This window comes from Ruditapes philippinarum, unplaced genomic scaffold (genome assembly GCF_026571515.1).
Source record: "Ruditapes philippinarum isolate M1 unplaced genomic scaffold, ASM2657151v2 ctg1916_1_1_1_1, whole genome shotgun sequence".
NCBI classification, from domain to species: Eukaryota; Metazoa; Mollusca; class Bivalvia; order Venerida; family Veneridae; genus Ruditapes; species Ruditapes philippinarum.
In genome coordinates, this window is record NW_026858937.1 from 322,953 (window position 1) to 342,062 (window position 19,110).

The 19,110-nt window shown below is 31.1% G+C and overlaps 1 protein-coding gene across 4 annotated transcripts in view; it reads left to right on the top strand.

The window, feature by feature from the left end:
- Window positions 1-310: 310 nt before the first annotated feature.
- LOC132754732 (uncharacterized) overlaps window positions 311-19,110 on the top strand; it is a 40,867-nt gene continuing 22,067 nt past the window's right edge. Inside the window, exons 1-4 of one of the 4 annotated variants that reach the window (XM_060745413.1) lie at window positions 431-921; window positions 12,338-12,456; window positions 12,963-13,075; window positions 14,011-15,530. In XM_060745413.1, the coding sequence (XP_060601396.1) occupies window positions 12,384-12,456; window positions 12,963-13,075; window positions 14,011-14,295 (471 nt within the window). In that variant the 5' untranslated portion in view covers window positions 431-921; window positions 12,338-12,383 and the 3' untranslated portion in view covers window positions 14,296-15,530. Of the gene's footprint in view, window positions 922-2,522; window positions 2,650-3,176; window positions 3,290-4,271; window positions 5,155-10,934; window positions 10,969-12,337; window positions 12,457-12,962; window positions 13,076-14,010; window positions 15,531-19,110 lie in introns of those variants that run through there. The other 3 variants (XR_009629119.1, XM_060745416.1, XM_060745415.1) reach the window with 3 other exon arrangements.

Consider the following 19,110-nt stretch of genomic DNA (forward strand, 5'->3'; position numbering starts at 1 on the left):
ACTGATAGGCTGACTTCATCTCAATGCATTTTAATTTGGGGATGATTGATTTCAATCCGATAAATGTTGAAACCCGAGTAATTTTTATGCGGTGCAAGGGTGCGTGACAGAGCACCTATCATTATCTCTCATATTTTTATTAAATAGACTCAAACAACAATCGAGTATGCAATGTTCACTTTTTAATTTCTTTAGGTTCTTTCGAGGGATCTACCCCTTATTCACTTCTTTTACCATTATGTTTTATATGTATGAAATTACTTTTATAATCAACATTTTGTATAGAAAGTTCAAATGAACAAGTAAATCATTAACATCATTAGCAATTTTGTATATTGTGTATGCCCGAGTAATTGGCCTGAAGGTCACTCACTTCAGCAACATATACTATACAGAATGGTATATACATTGTATTCGTATCTATATGTAGTGTATTCAAGCATACTAATATGTGTTGTGAGATGTTGTTTGTATATTCATTGCTTTGTCGAACACTCTAATATATTATGTAACTTATCCTACCTTGTAAAAAGTATCTTCAGAGAATGTGGAGTATAAACCGTGAATAATTTGATAAGCGTTCGACTGCCTACTGTTTGACTGACTGCAGGAATACTTTCTAACATTATTGAAATGAGCTATTAAAATTCCTATCTTGAATTATGATCGTGTAACTAGGCAGGCAATAGCGTGTATCTAACATATAGTGCTGATAAGAATTATCTTGTTATAACAAACAACATTCCTGTTAACAGGTTTTCTAACGTAGTGAGCTAGTAATGTGTAACGTGATTGTGTAACAAATATTATTTCAAAGGCATATGAGTTTAAAATATTACAGTTTTTTAGAAGATTTAAAAGTATTAATGAGAAATGGAATAATTAATAGAAAGTGTGATTTAAAGATCATGCCATAACAAGGTAGATATAATGCTGTTATGTAATAATGTTCTTCACATGTTTATGACTTATATTATATTGTACAAAAAAGACAGGTTTAATTTTCAAGTAACACGAACAATTACAATGCTGAAAATTTTTTTTATGTTTTTTTTTCACGCAAAATAAAATATTTATATTATAACGTTTTATAGTGGTTTTGAAGTTTTGTGAAATATGGTCGATAAAAATGGATCATGCATCTAATACAAATTATTATCAAAACATTAATTGCTCTTCACTTGAACTCTGTTCTCATATTATAAAACAATTATGTCAAAACATTTATTCCTACCATTTTTCTCATGTCTGGCACATCTAGGAAACACGTGTTCTGTCAGAGATCAACAATTATTAATATATTACATTAAAATATTTATTACAATTGCATTTTATTGCGCTTTGCTATAAATATAGCAACGGCCTTAGATTAAAGTATTTAAATAGAAACATCTGAACGACATAACATGCAAAATATATCACAAAGTACGCAAAATAAGAAAACGGTTTTCTTTGATTTCCTTATATTAGTTACAAATCATTTATCATTTTAGTGATTAACCTGTCCGTGCCTTGTCCTGTTTTTGTTGGGTCCGCCTGGGCTCCTTGCCACTGGTTCTTGTTGCTGGGTCGTGTGTGGGTTGCGTTCATTGAACGCCGCCTTTCCTTGTTAATCTTGTTTATCATATTTCCATTCAAACTCGTAAAGTCTAAGAAAACTATCGGAATAGTATTCATTAATAGTGTTTACAAGTTGTGCAAATATTTTAGAAAAACAAATTTCGAGTAAGATGATATTAACATGTAATGTGATTCAGTTCTTATTGTTAAATTCAGGATAAATTGGTTAAATAACACTTAGTTCTTAAAAATGATTCTGCTAAATGATAAAATTATCATATTTAACAAAAACTTGTAGGTTTTCAGATCTGATTTATATCGTATCATAACATTTATGCCAAATCAATATTGACAGTTTGTATAACTTCAATATGCCGTTTACTTAAATGATTTTGATGTTGATTCAGGTATGTATATTAACGTACATGACTGAATCAACCTTGAAAAACCAATTTGATTTCTTATCTTTATACATGTAAATATTTTATAATAATGAAAAAATATTCTCGAATTCCACTTTGTATACTATCCTGCATGTACCTTGAAGAACCGAAGAATGTACAAAATTCCACATTACTTCAAACATGTCAAATGCATGTGTTATGATTCAAATGTCATAAACTTCAAATTGTTGAAAATTTCACCACAATGATGACTTTATACTTATTTTTATTGCGCAGCGTTAACTTGGCAGTTGATAACGCACTACTTGTGGCAATATATAAGTTGCTGTTTTTTTGTTGTTGTTGTTTTTTTTTTTTTTTTTTTCCATAAACAATTTGCGTTATTATAAATCGTTTCACAAGTAATGACGAAATATAGCCTTTCTAACATAAATATAAACCTAGCAAACTCGGGTCTTATATTTATCATATCCAGACTACATAACCGTCGGCAACTTGAATTACTGGTTGTTTTTACATTTTTAATTAACATTAATTGGAAAGTAACTTCAATTACAGGTTTTCAATATAAAGAACACTGCATGATGGACCTGTAGGATTCAATGATTTCTTGCTACTTATGCCGGTAACAAGATTAACAAGATAATTCTGATCATAGTGTTAGCAGTATGTACATTCTATGTAGGTGAGTATACCATTGTTTGCATTGTTAACCTTAGCTTATTGCCAAATATAATTAACTTAAATAATGTCAAGCATTTTGTTTACCAAACAGTTTCAACGTTAGACGTTGTTTTATGAAATATTTCTATATAATAATGTTAATTTTTCAATAATTAAATTAAATTAGTACCTTTCAATTTCTAACAGATGTATGAAATCGGTGCTTTGAGATCAGTAAAAAGAAAATGTCACCATGAAACATGAAATAAACCTTTCTATCCTAAATATTGTATACTGAAACAACAATCATTAAACTTATACACTTTCAAATTACGTTTTTTGTATAATTATATTTTTGTCATAAAGTTTTGGATTATGCGGCTTGCTAAAATTATACATCTATTTGTATGTTTGTATTTATATGTTAAGCATACATTTGTTGTAATAGATTATAGATATCACGTGTAATAAATTCTTCATTATCTGCAAATTAGTTTAGATTTTAAAAAGAAAATGAACTTCATTTCAATTTATTTTTTTTCCTTTTAGTGAATGGTCAGCAATTGCACTGTTGGCATTGCGTGGCAGACGACTGTTCTAAAGACCCCAGTGATAATTATAAAGCTTCCGAAAAATTATGTAGTGCTGGACAATCATGTCAGGTAAGATGTTCATTGATTTGTAATTATAATGGACTCACCCTTCATTCCTAATTAGGCCTGTTTGAGGGCGGATTTCAAAGCTAAAAATTATCCAGTCAAAAATTCCGCTTTGACAGAGTGAATGTATACTAATTTAAACACGGCTGTCAATATGACTGAAGTTAATATCGACTTATGTTATATTTTGCATGTAGTGTTAATTAGAAGCTGATTTAAATCAGACTGACATGGCTGTATAACAGTGTCATAGGTATTACAGTATCCGTGGTGTAAATAAATCGTACTGTTTTTCCTAAGAATAAATTCGCTGAATAAAAAAGTTTTAAAAATCTAATTGTGTTTCGCTTAATCAGCTTATTCAGTTTATGAATTATGAGAAATACATATCTATATGTATATACATTTTATTTGTAAACTTTTAGCAAGGCATGTTTGAACAACATTTACATTTAGCTGTTGCGTACTTTTACGAAAGACCGGTAGGGCCATTTCAACTTCATAAATTCCCGATTTCATCTTCATGAATTTACAATTAAAACTTCGTGAATTCCCATTTTCAAAATAGGGAATTCACGATTCACGATTCAACTTCATGAATTCACGACTTCAACTATTTCAACTTCATGAATTCACGATTTCAAGTTAAGGAATTCACGATTTCAACTTCATGAATTCACGATTTCAACTTCACGAGTTCAACTTCGTGAATTCATGAGTTCAACTTTACGAATTCACGATGTCAACTTCATCAATTCACGATTTCAACTTCATCAATTCACGATTTCAACTTCGCGATTTCAACTTCATTTTGTGAATTCGTGAAGTTGAAATCGTGAATTCATGAGGTTGAAATCGTGAATTCTTGAAGTTGAAATCGAGAATTCATGAAGCTGAAATCGGGAATTTATGAAGTTGAAATGCCCCCATCGGTCTTTCGTATATTTTTGTAAGAAATAGTGATTCACTACGTTGAATATTTCAGAAAGTTTATTTTGAAATGGAGGAAGAGAATGATGATGGAGAATTCATTGCCTTACATACATCTACTGTTCGGGGATGCTCTCATAACTGCATGGAAAGAAATGACTTTGTAAATTGCACGAAACAATTAAAAACATCACGTGGTTGTGTTCGTAAAAATTGTTGTGATGACGATGATTTGTGCAACAGTGCTAATGAAAATTCACATAGTTTAATTTATTATATGATATTGTTACTGTGTCTGTTTAGAATACGTTCATTTATTTTGTTGACGAGAATTTTGTAGCCTCTGGAACCAGTTTCCAAATATCTCGATTGATTTCTTTGTTGCTAGTGTTGTTTTCTTCAACTGTTTATTACTTTTAAAGTGAACCTTAAGGTCACCTGTCGACAAATGCTGGATTTCGCATATGTCCTTTTAAGCCCCCAGAATAATTCCGAGAACTTATCTTACAAGAAATTTACTTAGTTTTGGCTGTATGGAGAGCATATGATGCGTTCCTCTTTACGTATGTCCTATCCTCTAATTGTAAGTCCTCTATATAATGTATGTATGGCCTCTATAAATAAAAGTAAAAATAACTTAAATATATAAGGTCAATTAGCACGAAAAAAACGCAGCGGTCGCTGTGGTGTAGGTGTTAGCATAATGGACCAGCTGGATGATGAATCCAGAAACTTTTCCTTTGAGTCCCGGCTGCTGCATGGCGATTTATCGTCTGTTTTTCCTCTATATGTATGTCCTCTATATGTGTCCTCGATATGAGGGCTCTCTATATGAATGTCCTCTATATGTATCCTCTATATGTATGTCGTCATTTATATGACGTCCTCTATATTTATGACCTCTATATGTGTCCTCTATATTTATGACCTCTATATGTGTCCTCTATATGTATGTCCTCTATATGTGTCCTCTATATGTATGACCTCTATATGTGACCTCTATATGTATGACCTTTATATGTGTCCTCTATATGTATGACCTTTATATGTGTCCTCTATATGTATGACCTTTATATGTGTCCTCTATATGTATGACCTTTATATGTGTCCTCTATATGTATGACCTCTATATGTGTCCTCTTTATATGTACATTATGTCCCCTATATGACGTCTTCTATATTTATGTGCTCTATATGTGTCTACTATATGTGTTTCCTGTATACGTGTCCTCTATATGTATGTCCTCTGTATGACGTCCTCTATATTTATGACCTCTATATGTGTCCTCTATATGTATGACCTCTATATGTGTCCTCTATATGTATGACCTCTATATGTGTCCTCTATATGTATGACCTCTATATGTGACCTCTATATGTATGACCTCTATATGTGTCCTCTATATGTATGACCTCTATATGTGTCCTCTATATGTATGTCCTCTGTATGACGTCCTCTATATTTATGACCTCTATATGTGTCCTCTATATGTGTCCTCTTTATATGTACATTATGTCCCCTATATGACGTCTTCTATATTTATGTGCTCTATATGTGTCTACTTTATGTGTTTCCTGTATACGTGTCCTCTATATGTATGTCCTCTGTATGACGTCCTCTATATTTATGACCTCTATATGTGTCCTCTATATGTATGACCTCTATATGTGACCTCTATATGTATGACCTCTATATATGTCCTCTATATGTATGACCTCTATATATGTCCTCTATATGTATGACCTCTATATGTGTCCTCTATATGTATGACCTCTATATGTGTCCTCTATATGTATGACTTCTATATGTGTCCTCTATATGTATGACCTCTATATATGACCTCTATATGTATGACCTTTATATGTGTCCTCTATATGTATGACCTCTATATGTGACCTCTATATGTATGACCTTTATATGTGTCCTCTATATGTATGACCTCTATATGTGTCCTCTATATGTATGACCTCTATATGTGACCTCTATATGTATGACCTTTATATGTGTCCTCTATATGTATGACCTCTATATGTTTCCACTTTATATGTACATTATGTCCCCTATATGACGTCTTCTATATGTATAGCCTCTATATCTAATTACTCTATATGAAGATCCTCTATATGTGGATATGGCTCACATTTATTAAACGTATAGTAGAATAAAAAGTTCATTTTGTAGGTTCGAGTGTATAATGAAGTCTACATCGAAAACTTTAAGGATTATATTTGCTAGATTAGTTGACTTAGCATTCAGTTTGGTAAATGTTTTAAATACATTTTCTTCCTTAATTAAACTGTTAATCATTTCAAATATTGTTATTCTAAATTTTGTTATTACTTAGGCTTCAGTTATGACCGTACTTTTATTTTTACATTATGTATATTTGCAAGTGCATTTGTATTGCTACCCTCGTTTTGCTTTATAATTATTCAATGTTGAACTCACAGGGTTTGACCTGCTAATAAATGTTCTATAGAAGGCTGACATTGTAATTATGATATTTAGTAACACTAATTGATAAATAAGAAATAAATAATTTATCCAAACTAACTTTATACATGTATATTGAATATCTCAATGATTTTTATGAATTTTTAAACAGTTCATCTGATAACGTTAACACAGTGATCATGTCGATCATTGTATGTTACCTTTGTTATTATAAATAACATTAATTTATATTAAGTCATGTTGTAATCCAAACGTATATAAATCTAATAGGCTTTGGTATTATTTTAAGGCATTTTAATAATAAAACTTACGCATTGTCCGTTCAAAACCACAGCTCTTCTAATTAAACTGACATGGCTAGCATGTGTTAAATATTAATCCCGAAAAGAGTTAAATATTGTGCTGGCCTTAAACCTTTCAAACACAGGGTTGTATATACATCGCAAGTATTCCGTGTGCTGGTTTTATAAATAATTTGGACCGCCTTGTTGGCGTTCGTCTTCCTATACCAGTCTATAACCATCTAAATAATAAATGACTTTTGAATAAAAAGGAATATATATAAATAGTCATAAAAAAAGTGATTTACATAACCTTTCTCCATGATTTACATGAAATAGTCCTATAATGACAAGTACGAGTTTATTTCAGAAGTTTAATAAAATACATTGGTTGATAGATTGTGCATTCCCCTTCTAATATATTTTCAGCATGTTTAAAAATTTATTAACGCCACCAATGCATTATAATCATTTATCTTATAAAACATTTGAAAGTAATATTAATCTTTTTAAAGAAACTGCAACTGTAATATAGCACTAACAATTCCCTAAAATGCCATTGACTGAATTATGATGATCATACCGGAAACATAACGGCAGATATTGTCAATAAAATACTTTTATCGGCATGAATTATTGTGCTTAATGTTATATTACAATACTTCTCATCTAAAGTGTTTGCCATTTTGATTTTATAGAGATTTAATAATGTAATATATGAGCTAAATTGCATCTTAATATGACTACAATCAATAGGAAATTGTGATGAAATACTGAGATTATTTGATTGAGCATTATCGATATGTTAATGTCCAGGAAACAGTAGGCTATACATGCATTGAGCTAAATAGTATCAATTTTAGAAACACACATAGAGAATGATTAACACAAAAGTTTTACTAGTACAAAATGTAGTATAATCGGACCCTGGTAAGATCATTGTTGTCAAAATAATTTTCAACATCATAAATGATAGTTCAACCAATGTTTAGTGACAAATACTATGGAATACAACAAAAGGATCATATAACAGTTAACAGTAAATAAAAAGTTTTTTTATACGCGAAAAGAACTCTAGGGTGCAAAGAACTCAATTTTATGAGAGTCACAGTTAAGAATGAATCGAGAGAAAAATGGCGGCCATTTTATTATATTTTATTTAGAAAATAGACCACGTGACCAGATTTTATACTGTTAAAAATACTGTTACCTATGTAACAGTACAAAATTCTTAGTCACGTGGTACACTTGCATTAACAGTAAGAAAAACTCCAAGAGGCCTATGTGAAATTAACATTACGAAAAAAGTGAGGGGTAATAAAGCATAATGTTATAGTGTGATCTAACAAAGAGATCATATAACAGTGTGATCGTGAAAGAGAGCGATTATGTAATAGTGAGATCATGTACCAGAGCAGTAATGCGACAGTGTGATCGTGTAAGAAAGCGATTATTTGTAACAAAAGTGATCATGTAACAAAGTTATCATATAACAGTGTGATCGTGTAACAAAGCGGTTATGTAATATGATAACTACATGAACAGTTGACAACGAATATTCTTACAATTATATTCCCTTTTTTAACTTTACAGTATAAAGATGTGCATTGTGCTCATCTATTTGTATAATTGATCGAAAATTATTTTAATTTTATACAAAATTGTCTTTACACTGGTTCAAAAACGGTCGTTGACTGACTAAAAATGGAGATACCGGAAATATTAGAGAACATGCGATTAATTTAATAGTTTCACTTTGGTGTATTATTATGTTTAATTTATTAACGGGTATTCTTACTACTAAGTAGCTTTCCTGCAACAAGGTTCGAAAGCAGACGGAACTTTAGTTATTGCTAAGATATCTTTCGTTGAAAGATATTGGGTCTAAGATGACGCAATTTCTTTATAAATGAACAAAACCATATATAGCAGATACGTATGAATGTAGAACCAATAGTAGCATTTCTAAGCTATTAAAACGGTAGAACCAAAGATCATCATGCACATATCTTTACATAGCAGATATAGCACCGCCTGGAACTGCGCAACACTTCTAATACAAATAGTTATGTTTCCCAGAAGAAAGCATAACTGTTTTATAAATAGTCAATTGTGAATAAAATAACAGAACACAGAATGATTGGAATAAGGCCGTGACTTTATTGTGCTTTTTGGTGAAAACAAATATCATCGTCAAAAAATATGAAATGAATGAGAAAAATATGAAAGACAGCTCCAAGCTAAATGCATGGAAAGCTACATAGCAACGCAAAGTGCTGTAAACTATGATAATAAGCTCTGAAAATGCTAAACTCTGCTTGGACTTGCCGCAAAGAGGTCAACGATTAAGAATATAAAGCGGCGTGGCATTTTACAAGAGTAAAACAATAACAAAGCTAAAGAGAAATCGGGGCAAATTGCTCCCATTAAATATCTTATCAATGAGATATTTCTTGACGACAACATTTTTATCAAATACCGAAATGCACATTTTGTGTGTTGAGGGCCACTTAATATTTCAAGAAATGAAATTCGCCACTAATGATTTTCATAGTGAATGCACGTATTTGCGAAAGGAAAATGTAAAGATTTGATACAGTTGATGCCTTGGGTTTTCCTAAGTAGTTATTTATTAATTATTTTCATAACTCCTGCGCTGAAATGGTAAAATTCTTATTGGATACCAGTCTGATCTCGACTACCCTGAAATATGCATCAGTGAAAATGAAGGAAAAGCGAGAGAAGTACATGTACACATTTTTAATAAAATAAAGTAAGAGCGATAATAATTATAATAGTGTGATCATTTAAAAAAGTGATCATGTAACAGTGTTATTATGTAACAGGGAGATTATGTTGCTATACAGTAAAAACCCTCTTATTAAGACCACAGACGGGACTGGACCGAAGTGGTTTTTATTTGCTGGATGGCCTTGATTGTGGATAATTGTTCTTATATAGTTAACTTCGGTCTTTTTGTATGTCGAAAAAAACAAATACTACTATAAAATGTTCATGAAAGTTAGCATGAATCTGGAGGTGTGCTGCTTTAACATAAAAGTAAAATTGATATAAGAGCACTGATAGGCTGGCTTCATCTCAGTGCAGTTATATATATTATTTGTCCTTGGGGATGATTGATTTCAATCCGTTAAATGTTGAAAACCAAGTAATGCTTATAAGTGGTGCTAAGGAGCATAACAGTGCTCCTATCATTATCTCTCATATTTTTATTAAACAGACTCAAACAACAATCGAGTCTGCATTGTTCACTTTTTAATTTCTTTAAGTTCTTTCGAGGGAGCTACCCCTTATTCACTTCTTTTACCATTATGTTTTATATAAATGACATTACTTTTATAATCAACATTTTGTATAGAAAGTTCAAATGAACAAGTAAATCATTAACATCATAAGCAATTTGGTATATTGTGTATGCCCGAGTAATTGGCATGAAGGTCATTCACTTCAGCAACATATACTATACCGAATCGTATATACATTGTATTCTTATCTATATGTAGTGTATTCAAGCATACTAATATGTGTTGTGAGATGTTGTTTGTATATTCATTGCTTTGTCGAACACTCTAATATATTATGTAACTTATCCTACCTTGTAAAAAGTATCTTCAGAGAATGTGGAGTATAAACCGTGAATAATTTGATAAGCGTTCGACTGCCTACTGTTTGACTGACTGCAGGAATACTTTCTAACATTATTGAAATGAGCTATTAAAATTCCTATCTTGAATTATGATCGTGTAACTAGGCAGGCAATAGCGTGTATCCAACATATAGTGCTGATAAGAATTATCTTGTTATAACAAACAACATTCCTGTTAACAGGTTTTCTAACGTAGTGAGCTAGTAATGTGTAAAGTGATTGTGTAACAAATATTATTTCAAAGGCATATGAGTTTAAAATATTACAGTTTTTTAGAAGATTTAAAAATTATTATTGACAAATGGAATAATTATAGAAAGTGTGATTTTAAAGATCATGCCATAACAAGGTAGGTATATAATGCTGTTATGTAATAATGTTCTTCACATGTTTATGACTTATATTATATTGTACAAAAAAGACATGTTTAATTTTCAAGTAACACGAACAATTACAATGCTGAAATTTTTTTTATGTTTTTTTTCACGCAAAATAAAATATTTATATTATAACGTTTTATAGTGGTTTTGAAGTTTTGTGAAATAAGGTCGATGTAAATGGATTATGCAGCTAACACAAATTATTATCAAAACATTTATTGTTCTTCACTTGAACTCTGTTCTTATGTTATAATACAATTATGTCAAAATATTTGTTCTTACCATTTTTCTCATATCTGGCACAGCTAGGAGTCAGAGATCCACAATGATAAATATTACATTAAAATATCTATAACAATTGCATTTTATTGCGTTGTGGTATAAATATAGCAACGGCCTTAGATTCAAGTATTTAAATACAAACATCTGAACGACATAACATATGCAAATAATATCACAAAGTACGCAAAATAAGAAAAAAAGTCTTTCCATTCCAACTCGTAAAGTCTAAGAAAACTGTCGGAATAGTATTCATTTATAGTGTTTACAAGTTATGCAAATATTTTAGGAAAAACAAATTTCGAATAAGATGATATTAACATGTAATGTGATTCAGTTTTTATTGTTAAATTCGGGATAAATTGGTTAAATAACACTTAGTTCTTAAAAATGATTCTGCTAAATGATAAAATTATCATATTTAACAAAAACTTGTAGGTATTCAGATTTGAAATATATCGTATCATAACATTTATGCCAAATCAATATTGACAGTTTGTATAACTTCAATATGCCGTTTACTTAAATGATTTTGATGTTGATTCAGGTATGTATATTAACGTACATGACTGAATCAACCTTGAAAACCAATTTGATTTTCTTATCTTTATACATGTAAATATTTATAATAATGAAAAAATATTCTCGAATTCCACTTTGTATACTATCCTGCATGTACCTTGAAGAACCGAAGAATGTACAAATTCCACACATTACTTCAAACATGTCAAATGCATGTGTTATGATTCAAATGTCATCACTTCAAATAGTTGAAAAATGATAACTTTATACTTATTTTTATTGCGCAGCGTTAACTTGACAGTTTGTGGCAATATAAAGTTGCTGTTTTTTGTTGTTGTTTTTTTTTCATTAACAATTTGCGTTATTATAAATCGTTTTACAAGTAATAACGGAATATAGCCTTTCTAACATAAATATAAACCTAGCACCTCGGGTCTTATATTTATCATATCCAGACTACATAACCCGTCGGCAACTTGTATTACTGGTTGTTTTTACATTTTTAATTAACATTAATTGGAAAGTAATCAATTACAGGTCTTCAATATAAAGAACACTACATGATGGACTTGTTAGATTAACTATGCCGGGTAACAAGATTAATAAGATCATTCTGACCATAGTGTTAGCAGTACATGTATGTACATTCTATGTAGGTAAGTAACCGTAGCTTATTGCCAGATATAATTAACTTAAATCATATCAAGCAATTTGTTATCCAAACAGTTTCAACGTTAGACGTTGTTTTATGTAATAATGTTAAATTTTTAATAATTAAATTAAATTAGTACCTTTCAATTTTCAATTTCTAACAGATGTATGAAATCGGTGCTTAGAGATCAGTAAAAAGAAAATGTCACCATGAAACATGAAATAAACCTTTCGGCCCTAAATAGTGTATGCTGAAACAACAATCATTAAACTTATACACTTTCAAATTACGTTTTTTGTATAATTATATTTTTGTCATAAAGTTTTGGATTATGCGGCTTGCTAAAATTATACATCTATTCTATTTGTATGTTTGTATTTATATGTTAAGCATATATTTGTTGTAATAGATTATAGATATCACGTGTAATAAATTCTTCATTATCTGCAAATTAGTTTAGATTTGAAAAAAGAAAATAAATTTCATTTCAATTTATATGTTTCTCTTTAGTGAATGGTCAACAATTGCACTGTTGGCATTGCGTGGCAGACGACTGTTCTAAAGACCCCGCAGATAATTACAAAGCTTCCGAAAAATTATGTAGTGCTGGACAATCATGTCAAGTAAGATGTTCATTGATTTGTAAGTATAATGGACTCACCCTTCATTCCTATTGTAGCCTGTTTGAGGGCGGATTTCAAAGCTAAAAATTATCCAGTCAAAAATTCCGCTTTGACAGAGTGAATGTTTACTAATTTAAACACGGCTGTCAATATGACTGAAGTTAATACCGACTTATGTTATATTTTGCATGTAGTTTTAATTAGGAGCTGATTTAAATCAGACTGACATGGCTGTATAACAGTGTCATAGGTATTACAGTATCTGTGGTGTAAATGAATCGTACTATATTTCCTAAGAATAAAAACAGTTTTAAAAATCTAATTGTGTTTCGCTTATAATAAGCTTATTCATTTTATAAATTAATAAGAAATAGATATCTATATGTATATAGATTTTATTTGTAAACTTAACTTTGAGCAAGGCATGTTTGAACAACATTTACATTTAGTTGTTGTGTACTTTTACGAACGACCTGTAGGGCCATTTCAACTTCATGAATTTACAATTTCATCTTCATGAATTCACAATTTAAGCTTCGTGAATTCCCGTTTTCAAAATACGGAAATTCACGAATTCACGATTCCACTTCATGAATTCACGACTTCAACTTCTCGAATTCACGATTTCAACTTCATGAATTCACGATTTCAACTTCACGAATTCAACTTCGTTAATTCACGACTTCAACTTCATGAATTCACGATTTCAACTTCATGAGTTCACGATTTCAACTTCATGAATTCACGATTTCAACTTCACGAGTTCACGATTTCAACTTCACGAATTCACGATTTCAACTTCATTTTGTGAATTCGTGAAATTGAAATCGTGAATTCATGAAGCTGAAATCGGGAATTCATGAAGTTGAAATGCCCCCATCGGTCTTTCGTATATTTTTGTATGACATAGTGATTCACTACGTTGAATATTACAGAAAGTATACTTTGAAATGGAAGAAGAGAATGATGAAGGAGAATTCATTGCCTTACATACATCTACTGTTCGGGGATGCTCTCATAACTGCATAGAAAGAAATGATTTTGTAAATTGCACGAAACAATTAAAAACATCACGTGGTTGTGTTCGTAAAAATTGTTGTGATGACGATGATTTGTGCAACAGTGCTAATAAAACTTCACATAATTTAATTTATTATATGATATTGTTACTGTGTCTGTTTAGAATACGTTCATTTATTTTCTTGACGAGAACTTTGTAGCCACTGGAGTCAGTTCCCAAATAGCTCGATTTCTTTGCTGCTGGTGTTGTTTTCTTTTTTTAAAGGGAACTATAATGATTTCCCACAAGACATGTCCTTCAACGCCCCCCGGAATAATTCCGAGAACTTGTCTAACAAGAGATTTACTTTAAAGATACTAGTGTTGGCTGTATGGAGAGCATATGATGGGATCCTCTATATGTATGTCCTCTATAAATAAAGTTTAAAATAACTTACTTAGCACGAAGAAAACGCAGCGATCACTGCGGTGTAGGTGTTAGCATACTGGACAAGCTGGATGATGAATCAAGAGACCCGTGGTTCGAGTCCTTGTTGCTACTTGGCGATTTTTCGTGTGATTTTTCTATAAGTATAGCCCTTTTAAATAAATATGTAATTCCTTTATATTTAAATCCTTATATGTAGAAATGGCTCACTTTTATTAAACGTAGCAGAACAAAAATTACATTTTGTATGTTCAAGTGTATAATGAAGTCTACATCCGAAATTATGATAATATATGCAACATTCGTTGACTTCAATTTGGTAAATGTTTTATACATTTTCTTTTTTAAACTGTTAATCATGTCAAATTTTGTTACATGTATTTCTAAATTTTGGTTAGGGTTAAATTATGACCGTACTTTTTTTTTTACATTATGTGTTCTTGCAAGTGCATTTGTATTGCTACCCTTGTTATGCTTTATAATTATTCAATGTTGAACTCACAGGGTTTGGCCTGCTAATAAAGCGTTCTGTAGAAGACTGACATTGTAATTATGATATTTAGTAACACTAATTCATAAATAAGAAATAAATAATTGATCCAAACTAACTTTAGACATGTATATTGCAATATCTCAAGGATCTTTATGTATTTTTTAAACAGTTCATTTGATAACGTTAAGAGAGTGAGCATGCCAGATCATTGTATGCTTTTGCTATTGTTACCTTTGTTGTAATAAATAACATTAATTCCTATTAGTTCATGTTGTAATCCAAATGCATATACGAGTAATAGGCCTTTGTTTATATTATTTTAAGGCATTATTATAATACAGACTTATGCAATGTTCGGTAAAACCCACACGATCTCCTGATATAACTGATATGGCTAGCAATTGTTAAAATGATTCCCGAAATGTCTGAATATTTTACTAGTCTTCGGGACATATATAGGCTACCGTGTACATCCATACATACGCAAATACGCCGTGTGGAGGTTCAATAAATAATGTAGACCGCCATGTTGGTCTTAGTCTTACTACATCAGTCACTAACCAGCTAAATAGTTAATTTTTTCACTAAGAAATTAGTGTGAAATAAAAGTTTAAAAACGAATTTAATTAAATAGTCATCAGAAAATTATATACAAAATCCTTTTCCAGGCTTTACACGAGATATATTCTATGATGATAAATACCAGTTTATTTGAAAATTTTGGAATACATAGAGGATATTCAAGCTTTTTCTATAAATACATGATTTATTTTCATCGAGTGGTATGAAAATAAATATTTCATGAGTGGCGGTAGCCACGAGTGAAATTTGGTAATTTTCATGCCACAAGATGAAAATAAATCATGTATTTATAGAAAAAACTTGAATTTTCTGTTTATTATATACATTTTTCTCTTTTTTGCGATAAAATTTGAAAGACTTTCTCTTAAATTTTGTGTACTGGCAGAATTTAAAAGAAAGTAGTCCGGCAAGACACCAGTGAAAATACGGAAAATATGTTTCATTGCAGTGAAAAATAAATTTTTACAGTGAAAATACGGAAAATGAAAATACGCATTTTATTTCATCAATATTTCTCAATATTTCATTTATAAGTATATAATAAACATGCTGATACATGGTACAATTTTCCTCAGCTACCTTGGCCATGCATTATAATCATTTATCCTATTAATCATTGGAAAATAATAATATTTATTTTTAAAGAAACTGCAATATAAAACTAACAACTCTGTAAAATACCATTTACTGAATTGTAATGATTATACCGGAAACATAACGGCAGATATTGTCAATAAAATACCATCTGTATGCAATATTATGTTTAATGTTACACATTACAATACTTCATTTAAAGTGTTTGCCTTTATGATTTTAAAGAGATTTGATAATGTAATTAATTAACTAAATTGCATCTTAATATGATCAGAATCAGTCAGAAATTGTGATGAAATACCGAATTTATTCAATTAAGCTTGGTCGATATATTAATGTCCGGGAAACAGTAACCAATCATGAGATAGATAGTATCAATTCTTGAAACACGCATGGACATGAATGATAAGTAATACTAATCGAACATTACTCTTCAACATTATAAACGATACTTCAACTCGTTCTTAGAGGCGAGAACAGTTTGGTTTATTGCAAAGTGACCATGTAAGAAAGTGATCATAAAACAGTGTTACATCAGTAATACTAATCGAACATTACTCTTCAACATTATAAACGATACTTCAACTCGTTCTTAGAGGCGAGAACAGTTTGGTTTATTGCAAAGTGACCATGTAAGAAAGTGATCATAAAACAGTGTTACATCAGTAATACTAATCGAACATTACTCTTCAACATTATAAACGATACTTCAACTCGTTCTTAGAGGCGAGAACAGTTTGGTTTATTGCAAAGTGACCATGTAAGAAAGTGATCATAAAACAGTGTTACATCAGTAATACTAATCGAACATTACTCTTCAACATTATAAACGATACTTCAACTCGTTCTTAGAGGCGAGAACAGTTTGGTTTATTGCAAAGTGACCATGTAAGAAAGTGATCATAAAACAGTGTTATCATGTAACAATGCGATCACATAAAAGTGTGATCCTTTGACAGGGCTATCATAATTTTCATAGTGTGATCGTGTAACAATGGGATCATGACACAACAATAACATCAACAGCATGAGTGTACAGCGACACGGAATGACGCACTTGGAGTAAAAAGTGACATATACAGTTGGACTAAAAATCAAAACGTGTTTCAAAAAAGCAATTATGTGTGTGTGTGTGTGCGTGCGTGCGTGCGTGTGTGCGTGTGTGTGTGCGTGCGTTGGTGCGTGTGTGTGTGGGCGTGCGTGCGCGTGCGTGCGTGCGTGCGTGCGTGCGTGCGTGCGTGTGTGTGTGTGTGTGTGCACAAATAACGTCAAATGACTTTGTAACTATGTGTTCATGTCTATTTGCCCTGATGATTATAGAAACTGGAAGGCAATAAAGGAAATTGAGAAAATCCAGTAATGTCAGTTATTTTATAGTTTATATATCAATTGAGACATTTTAAAAGCTGATTGATTTGCCTTACTGTTGATATAATCTCTCTAAGAAAACTGACTTTCTGAATGGGTAAGTGTAACTTAAATATTAAAGGCCCTTGACTGTGTACTAAAATATATTTAGCATCAATCGGAAAACTGTGACTAAGATATTACTACGTATAGTAAAAGGAGCAAACGTGAAACTCCTGTTCTCAAAATTGTCGTACACAGAAACGAACAAATCAAACTTCTTGTTTTATTCACATTTGTAATATATAGCTTGCTTAGACTATTTGTTATTATGCTTTTTGGCAAATTCAAAAACTGATAAATTAACATTTAATGGATAAAATTAGATAACTGTCAAGATAATAAAAACATTAAAGCCTTTTTGTGACAAAAACAAGACAATTGTGGCGTTTAGTATTGCTAAGTATTATAGTCCTTTTTTAACTTTGTTATGACTGGTCAGTGCATATGACTATTGGTGATTCTTTTTAATTTCCTGTCTCAATGGTAATGCTTATTGATAAATCCTGCTTGATTTTGATTTGGGACAGGTTTACTACCGACTATAACATTATCGTGCGATATTTTCCCTTAAGACTTAGCAACCTGAATGTGCGCTCTTCACATTGTCATAATGGTGATCATTTGTGCCATGTAATTTCAAACATTTCACAAAGTCTTTAAGCTAAGGGGCTGACACTAAATATGGACTTACCAACGGTTACCAGCCTTTGTGAGATAACCCTGGTCATTTAGTGCTGTAAATCTTGTCAAAACATTCTCATAAAAATTATATGCCAAAATATTTTCTTACATTTATAGCAGTCCAAAAGTTACGGACCAATTTTATAACCTTTATACAAACTTATCCTTTATATCTGTGGACAGACTAAGTTGTCATTTTAGAAGCACTTTGTCCAATTTTATTGGATATATAAATTGTACATATCGGTTGATAAATAAATGTAAAAGCTTGTCATTCAGACATATGGCCGTCTTTCGTTCTTTATGAAATGTATTCTGCATAAACGAAATCAACAAAAGTGTATATTATTGTTTGAATGTCTGATATAGTATTATTGTTATAACAATCTACAAGCAGTATATATTGATAAAACATTCTGAGTGGCTACAAAGACAACAATATTTTTTGACATTTTTAAGCCTAACATTTTAACCTCCAACATGCAAATACCATCTACTCATCATTATAACAACAATTATCATGGATGGGCCTAACATAGCATGATACATTTCCTGCAAACAAATATATTTAAGTCGTTTGTATCGTTAATTCTGAGATGCTGACATTATCCGTTCTTCTTGGTTTGTTGTTGTTGATACTGCTGCTGTTGTTGTTGTTGTTGTTGTTGTTGTTGTCGTAATTGTCTCGTGCTGTTTTTTCTGTTTACTCCCCCCCTGCTGCCTACTCTGCTGCCGTTGTTTGATCATTCCTCTTCTACGTCGTATCTGTAACATGTTGTTTCGTCGAAACAATTCAGGATGTTGTCGACGATATTCCATTCTTTCTAA